General features: G+C 32.6%; 1 protein-coding gene across 1 annotated transcript; it reads right to left on the reverse strand.

Moving 5' to 3' along the window:
• Positions 1–5833: 5833 nt before the first annotated feature.
• Positions 5834–8720, reverse strand: LOC130614226 (hatching enzyme 1.2-like). The gene is made up of 7 exons (XM_057435649.1): positions 8620–8720; positions 8170–8307; positions 6956–7073; positions 6546–6649; positions 6398–6469; positions 6079–6303; positions 5834–5999 (listed from the first exon to the last, which is right to left on the reverse strand). The coding sequence occupies exons 1-7, from the start codon at positions 8687–8689 to the stop codon at positions 5860–5862; spliced, it is 867 nt and encodes a 288-aa protein (XP_057291632.1). The 5' UTR covers positions 8690–8720; the 3' UTR covers positions 5834–5859.
• Positions 8721–9085: the final 365 nt, after the last annotated feature.

Consider the following 9085-nt stretch of genomic DNA (forward strand, 5'->3'; position numbering starts at 1 on the left):
AAAATCGCGACCAATTAAATTCGAGTATTTATGACAATCGTCGTAAAAATCGTGCCGTGGAGATTTGCCCTTAGTAGATGTTTTTATGAGAAGTGACAAACACTTATAAAAGACAAACATAGGCGTAAAACTAAGGCTTAAATCTCAATCAATCAACTATTGGCCATATGATCATACCAAATATAAAAAAGCCTACATGGAAGCGAATAAGATTTCTCTCTGATGATGGAACATTTAGAGATTGATTAACAGAAGAAAAGATTTTAAACAATCATGAATTTTTTTATTCTTCATACTAACATATCTAACTTAGAGATGTACATCAAATATCACATTTGTAACAAGAAAGTTCAAATATCCTTCATTTCTTACAGAAGACAAATAAAACTTTACTTGACGCTGCTTTAGCTCAATATTCCATACTTCAAACCATCTTAAAGTTTACTGCAGTTGAATAACAAACACTTCACCTAATCGCTTTGATATAAAAACTCACAACATGGTCCATAAAACAAATAGACATGTACTATTTTTAATAACATCACTCGCAGAGGGATTAATTTGATATATTAATATAACTGTTCAACAAATTCCTTTTTATCGTTAGCATTGTGAATTCCATAATTCCTCATCGTGGATTAAAAACAAGTATGAATAAAGGTTTGTTAAGATTTTGATTCTATCTGTCTTTCGTGCAAATCTTTATTTTCACTGCGTTTTATCCGTCAATACTCACAGGAAATGTTTTGTTTAAAAACTGTTTCCAATTAAAAGTACAAACATGATTTTTCTGGTATGTTTTTTGTTCACATAAATACACCTTTGTAGTTAACATTCTTGTTTTGTTTGGGACGGATGACAAACTTCCTTTCTCTTCATCGATATTTGGTATAATAATAGAGCTATTGTTTTTTTCTGGACATTTTGTTGACGTAAAGCTAACCAAATATGTCACTCCTAAAAATCCCTCCATTTTATTAAAACTATCGTACTATACTGTTAAACACTTTTTGATTTATTTTCACGTTTTGACATTTTAAACGATTTCACGCGGATTAGTTTCTACAAAAAACTAAACAGTACGGCTAGCCTTATTAAGCCAAATATCGCAAAAAAATCCTTAGTTTTCTCCGTTTAGTGAAAGGAAATGTGGAAATGAAAGGAAATATATATATATATATATATATATATATATATATATATATATATATATATATATATATATATATATATATATATATATATATATATATATATATATATATATATATATATATATATATATATATATATATATATATATATATATATATATATATATATATATATATATATATATATATATATATATATATATATATATATATATATATATATATATATATATATATATATATATATATATATATATAATAATTTTCATGATACACATACGCCTTACACATGTGATGTTTAACCATGTTATACTTGAGCTTTTTGAGCTTTTTCTGTCTTGATAATTTTGGATAAAGGCATAAAGTGTAAACGGACAATAAATCCTAGACTATTTCAGTTAAAAAAAAGTAATTTGATGAATTCATAGGAATTGATGTCACACATGCCAAAATACAGTCAGAAATACAGTCAGATCTTGAAGTATAGTTTGATGGTATCGAGTTGCTTTGAATGTTGCACGTATTTTTAATTGTTCTTGTTAGGACAGGCCTTGGTTAACTCCACGGTGAAACGTAAGAGTGTACTGTGCAACACAGTTTCTAAATTTGCCGGTATGTCGATCTGGCTGGGACAATGTTCTAAACCCTTTTGGATTTTCTTTTGGTTTTGAAGGCGCAGTTGGTCAAGTTTATAGGTCAGGAACTATGCCTAAGAGATTAAATGGCTGCATTTTTAAATTTGGCCTCAATTTTATCCTCATAACAATTTTGTTATTATCATTTTCAGAACAATCTATGAATTATCTTCTGTAGTTTTTACAAAAAATAGTTAACAAAAAGTTTGTTTATATACGTTCTCTTCTAATTTAAAATTTAGGTATTAATTCTGCAATTGACTAGATGCTCTCCAGCCCTCCTCCACAACTGGTTTACTACAAACGTTTCAAGCATAGCCCTAAAATTCCCGATTTTAATTTAACTTTCTTTTAATAAAATATCTCTTTAATAATAGCCGTATTCCGTCTGTCTGTCTCTGCGCGGAGCCCCCGCTGAGCTAGAAAATTATGTTACGGAAATACTAATATGAAATGCGATATATTTTTATCCACTTTGTTGCGCCGGGTAAATATAAAGGACGGGCAACGACTAGTCTATGTTATAATACCCGTATACGTCTGTCCGTCACGCAAAATGGCTACCAAGAATCCTTTAATGATCTTTCCGCAATTTTTAAAAACCAGGGGGTTGTTTAATCAATAATCTTATTATTGATTAAAGTATGTTTAAGAAAATAATTTTTTTTCTGAAATAATTTAAGTGTTTTAATTTAATAACCTCTAAATAAATAAATTGGGTGGTTAAAATGAATTCATTATTTTAATACCCCATTTTTTTAATAATTACCCCCGTGGTCCCAATCGCCGTTTTCACTCAGCAACCACAAAAAACAAATGGACACTTTAATGACAGTTTCACTGACTTTGATCGCTCGCACGTAGTACACCAATCAAAATGCTCGATTTTTGAAAAACCACTTCAATATTTTCGCAGCCTGGACATGCCAACGAAGGACCATGCTAACAAAGGCCATTTTGGTTTTAAAAATGGTCATGGTCACTGTTACGTTTGTAGTTCTGTTTAACCTTTTTTGTCTTCTAAAAGTGTTTTATTTTTGTACTATTTTTGTAATATGTGTTTTTTGTATGTTCTCACATGTTGGGATAATATATTGCCATGTTTTTTAGCCACGTACAAATCTTAAACGCACCATTTTTAGGATTTTTGGCGAGGAACAAAGATTTTGTTATCTAACTAGCCAACTACTAGAGCCTTACGGTGTAACAGCTTTTTATGCTAGCCAATATTTATTTTTATAACGGAGTTTCATACCACGCAGGTCTGAGCGCGAGCAAAACGCTTCGTAAGGACAAATTTTTGGCTTTGTCTCGAGAGCCCAAATAATTTTTATGGTCAGTTTTTCACAACTATTCTGGTTACTGCTGCGAAAAGAGGCGGAAATGCAAAACCCTGCTTGATGTTTCTTCAACTAATTTTTTACTTTAACTGACGTTTTGCTTTTTAATAACACGCTTTAATGGTGTTGCGAACCCTCTTTGTGGTATATGGACACGGGTAAGATGCTGGAATCGAAGAGAACTTACATTGCTAACTTTTATAGAGAGGCAAGAAAAGACATATTGTTGATGTTGGTTTTAGGGGTCAGCTTCCTGTCGCTAGCTACATATACCATACATTTTGTGTTGTGAGGAATAAAGTAATGGTTAAAAAGAAACACTGTTCTATCATTATCAGTGCACTTTGGCATGAAGAAATAAAAATTAGAGCTAGCTATAGAAAGACTTAAAGGAAGTTTTTTTACAGTAAGCTATAGAGCTAGCTAGACATATATGGATCTGCAAGTTTGACATGGATTAACGTGGAAGAGCATTTAATAAAGGATTTATTTGCAAAGTATAGCTAACTAGTTATATAAAAAAGAGCACAGATGAAATTGATTGAAAATAAAATCATCATCATCATCATCATCATCATCATCATCATCATCATCATCATCATCATCATCATCATCATCATCATCATCATCATCATCATCATCATCATCATCATCATCATCATCATCATCATCATCATCATCATCATCATCATCATCATCATCAGCATCAGCATCATCATCATCATCATCATCATCATCATCATCATCATCATCATCATCATCATCATCATCATCATCATCATCATCATCATCATCATCATCATCATCATCATCATCATCATCATCATCATCATCATCATCATCATCATCATCATCATCATCATCATCATCATCATCATCATCATCATCATCATCATCATCATCATCATCATCATCAACATCATCATCATCATCATCATCATCATCATCATCATTCTCGGCTTAACGTCCGTTTTCCATGCTAGCATGGGTTGGACGGGGTATATTAATGACAATCACAATTCTGCAAAATTGGCAACCGAAAATATTTGACTAACACAGTTAAAGTCACTAAATTTGTTTAAAAAGTTATTTTCCATTAAATTTCTTTATTTTAACCACAGTGTATTCCTTTATTTTATATTTCGCAGTGGTTGAAACTTAGTACTTTACAGATTAAAATTATTCCAATGCAAAATTGAGGCGTAGCAATTTTTAAGGCTAAGTTGGTGTTCGAACTGCACTGTTTGATGATTTTTGAAGTTAAGTGATATTAGAAAAGAGTTTTTATGATCATATTTTTAGCATCTGGGCACTTGTCCACCTATATATCTGATTACTGCATGTAAAACTAGGTGCTTATTTGAAAATTTTCTTTCTTATATTGAGAACCCTAAAAGGACTAAACTCCATTTTTTACATCTTTTGTTTAGTTTTATTTTTCAGGGGAAAAAAACAAAGTTGAAAATTACTGTTGTCTCTTTAAATTGTACAAAATTAGGAAAAATTTATATGCGCCCCCTCGATTAAGCGCCCATGCAAAAAATTTAATAAGCGCCCATCATTACGTCATACGACCTAGAAACAGGCCTGAAGAATTGGATTGAATATAAAAGTTGTGTCGCACCGGACGTACAACTTAGAAATCGGTTCACTAAACGAACCCGCTTAAAAGCGCTCCGTGCTGTTTATAAACAGGCCGGTGAAGCGTTTTAAAACGGGATAACATTTACAACACACATAGAACAGTACAACCGTTCTTTATCCACCCGACGTTCTTGTTTGTCTTTGTAATAATTTAAATTTCATACGTTTATGTAAAAGTTCTTTTGAAAGGTACTGCAGTTCTAAATGTGGTCGGCTTTCATGTATACATTTCACCGCTATATTTTGTGAGCTTATATACTTTCTTTCCTTCCGTCATCAAATCCCAGTTCTATAATAATAGCTGTATTCGTTTTGTCTCTAGGCAAAATGGTACCTCGAGCAGCGAGACACACGAAATGTGGTATATAAAGGACGGGCGAACCCGTGGATTTATCCACCGACCACCAACTAGTCTTCATATAGCTGTATTCTGTCCGTCTGTTCAAAATTTTTGCCCGGTTGTTTATTTCGAAACCCCGTCTAAGTAATTTCATTACTTCGCGTTGACAGGCGAACAAAATACACAAAATACCAATACGGGAAATATTTACGACGGCGAAAATCAGAGGACCAGTAAACCTGTGGATTGTTTCCACGGCTAAGCACTAGTAAAAGTTTAATTTTTGCAGACACGGTATATCAAGATTATTGGTGATTTAGCAAAGTCATCAGCGCTCACATCAGTTTTTTAGTGGAATTTAGCTGCAAGTACTTTAACCCTTTACTGGCTACGGCATCTATGTGGCAACAACGGGATTGGTAGGAGGCGATCTTTTCGTTTTTTATGTAGGATATGGTATTATGCCCACAGAATAAAAGAGAAGGAAAGTGACTTTCGATTGTCAATTGTTACCATTTCTCTAACATCTTGCGGGTCTTAAACGTTTAAACGCTGCTTACCTAACTTATGCATCTGAAAAAGAAGCATTCCCCGTCATTATCATCAAGGTATTAAATTTCGAGTTATTTTCATTCTCCAAATATCTGCTTTATCTATTCTCACTCTTGTATGCTTCTCTCACTTAAAACTCGCAGCTAAGGAAATTAGAAGAAATAAGGATATTATTTTTGATTCAGTCTTTATATTTAGCAAACGTTACATGCTTTTTTACACATGTTAAGCATATAACGAGGGTTTATTTTGCATTCTCCACGGTTTGCCCATTCATCACATCGAGAATGTCTGTTTTCGCAAGTAGGAGGTGGTAAGCTTGGACCTCCACCAGCTATGAAAATAAAATAAATGTACAAGAATACAAAAGTACACATTGGCACATCATGTTTTACTTTAAAAACACGTCTTACCGCAGTTATACATCAAATTTATTTGCTTGATGTCAATTGGACTGAAATCAGAGATACGGTCACCATGATCTATCAAATGTTGTTGACTTTGATCAATGGTTGTGATAGTTTTGTAACGATAATTTCGTGCAAATGCTGTGGAACTGTAGTGCATAATGGATCTTAAATCATACGGAGTGTTGAGAGAGTTAATATTGCGCTCCTTTTGGAAATTGTAGTACATTCCTTAAAACAAAGTAATTTATTTTTTAGTATCATTCAAGCAAACAAACTAGCAAGAAAACAAAACTAGCAAACAATAGTATGTGAAAGAAATTACCACTTTGAACGTTATTCCTGTTGATTCGAATATATTGATCACGGTCAGGTCTGTTCTGTTCGTGATACAAACCTAGGAAAATCGAAATTAACAAAATATAGACTACGGCATGAGGAAAAAAAATGAAGTACAAAGCAATAGTTTATACCAATAGAATGTCCTATTTCATGTATTGCAGTTCCTTTGTTTTGACAGCCTCTCCCAAGTGAGATACTATTTTTTCGTCGATGATAACCAACTGGAGATGAGCACCTACGATTTTCAAAAAATTGAAGCATTATCTAAACCGTCGTGCAATTTGTAAAGTAGTTATTAGTAGGCATGCGAAAGTGGTTGAGCCACAGTACTCTCTCAGCGACAGGTATATTTCTCCAAATAGGGAAATTGCAAGGTAGAAAGAATAGATAAACTTGAATTTACAGAATGGGACCAAGGTGGATATTTGAGATGTAAAGTGGATGTGAAGTAGATTAATGTATCGTAGTTAAGTCTAATGTTTTTGACAAATTTGACTTTGAAATTATGTGAATTATTTACGCATAAATGTATAACACATACCCTCCGCCACTGTAGAATCGAATATATCCTGATTCACCTCTTCTGGGGGCAAATCTCAAGCAAGTGTATTTGTGATAATCATTAATAGCTGCTTGAATTGCTGAACGACCAGTGCTTCCTGTTTGAAAAGTCAGAGGTTAAACCGGTATTTTTTTCTTATCTTTTTTTATATATATTTAAACACAAAATTACAAAACTAAAAGACGTCGAATACAAAACTCTTCATACCCCACGATAGAAAAACCTATCTGTGCGGTACTGCACATAAATTAGACAATAAAACTGTGAGAAAATTAAGAGAAAATACTGTTGACGAGGTTGAGGGGGTTTATTTATAATAATGGAACATCAAATCTTTCAGATGACTTTAGAAAAACAATAGTGGTTTTTAGTATAAAACAATTTTGTTCTGTATTATAAATATCATTGCCATAGAGAAGTAAATTGACTCGTGTGTAATCTGAGAGGTCCGATATTGGACCTATGGTATTTTTAATATTGTCAATGAGTGTTTTTCTTATATGCCTGTAAAAAAACAGTGCAAGAGATAGTGGTTAGTAAACTCGATTTCAAGACCACAACTGCAAAGAGGATTTAGAGTATCGCGAAAATTATGTCTGAATTTATGCTCTCTAAGGTGACTAAAGTTTACGCGCAATCGGGTTAATAGTGTTAGTCCACGAGGATCGTGGATTTTATGCCAGCATGCCAAGTAAGCTATCTATATACTTGACATACCGGTATGCCAGTATGCCAAGTAAGCTATCAGTTTAACGAAATTTCTTTATTCTCACATGTATTTGCATGTATACTATGGCATAGGTATATATAACGTTATTCTTTCTTACACCTACAATACTCTGTACGTCCAACGTGAGTTTGAATAGCAAAATATCTTCTAAAGTTTCTTTAAAGGTTTCAGGTTTTGAGCAAAAATAACTTGAAATCTATATGTTTTACCATGTCTCTAGTGTTCTAAAGTTTTTATTATTAATAGAATAAGGTTCAAAGGAGAGATTAAATTCCGTAGTTAGGAATGTCATGTATTTCGTATTTCGAAATTTTTTTTTTATAGTAATAATTGTCCAGTGGAATTTCTCCAAAAAAATTATCAATTATTTTCTGCTGTGCAAAAGTTTCTTTCTTGGGTAATCTAGTACTACATTGTGTTCTTTTATTCTGAAAGTGAGCAGTAAGCAAAACAGTCTACCTACCAATAGATCTGTCAATTTCATACGGAACTTTTGCATTTGGCCACCTGTATCCTATTATTGACCCATATGCTTTTCCATCTTTAACTTGGGATAACTGTGTGGGAGTTAAAATCATATCTCCATTAAATAAATTTGGATCTAAAACAAGAAAGGTTATATTTAGATATTGTTACAGTAGTACACACTATCTTCTGACAAAGTTTTGTCCAACGACATTTTGAGAAGATATGCCTTTCTGAGCAATGCTCTTTCTGATAAATGATGAAGCCTCCCACGCGCCTTAATTATGGAAATTTCCTGGTGTTCATGAAATACTTGTGTAGATTGACAGAAAAATAAACAAAGAATTGTAGAACTTAAAAGTTAGGTTGAGTAATGAATAGCCAAGAAGTTACCAAAAAGAAAGAAAAGAAAATTGACAGAATGCAAACTAAAAATTCCAATACGCACTTTCCATTTCTTTTCTCCACATTGCTGTGGCAGATGCCAGAAACATTAATCCAATACACCAGAACATCATGGCTTCTTGCTTCCAGTATAAATTAAATGTGAAAAATTCTTTTTGGTGCTGATTTAACATTTCCTGAATATTAATATTTGCTGATTTCTTTTAACAAAAAGAGTTTGATCAGCAGTTTAAAAATAAATCAAACTTTATTACCTTTTTTAAACATAGCAAACACTCAGCTTGATGGGTAGCATAATGATTGGTCAGCTTTTTCACATTTCAACAAAATTTGATAGCATATAACAGTTTATCACTTATACTTTGTACACATTGAAAAAGAAAAGTGTAAGGTTATTTGTGCAGTTGTTCAACTTTTTTATATTTTTTTAAGAGGGCGATATATGATCGATTTAAGATGGTGAATTTTCTTGTCAATTCATGCTCAATGGTTGGTTGGAACCACCTTTT

The sequence above is a fragment of the Hydractinia symbiolongicarpus genome, chromosome 11 (assembly GCF_029227915.1).
Source record: "Hydractinia symbiolongicarpus strain clone_291-10 chromosome 11, HSymV2.1, whole genome shotgun sequence".
NCBI classification, from domain to species: domain Eukaryota; kingdom Metazoa; phylum Cnidaria; class Hydrozoa; order Anthoathecata; family Hydractiniidae; genus Hydractinia; species Hydractinia symbiolongicarpus.

Coding starts and splice junctions, on each gene's coding strand:
- LOC130614226 (XM_057435649.1), bottom strand. CDS start 8,689: ATGATGTTCTGGTGTATTGGATTAATGTTTCTGGCATCTGCCACAGCA. Junction 6,650..6,955: donor CGATTCTACAGTGGCGGAGG/GTATGTGTTATA, acceptor TGAAAATCGTAG/GTGCTCATCTCCAGTTGGTT. Junction 6,470..6,545: donor TGAAATAGGACATTCTATTG/GTATAAACTATT, acceptor CGATTTTCCTAG/GTTTGTATCACGAACAGAAC.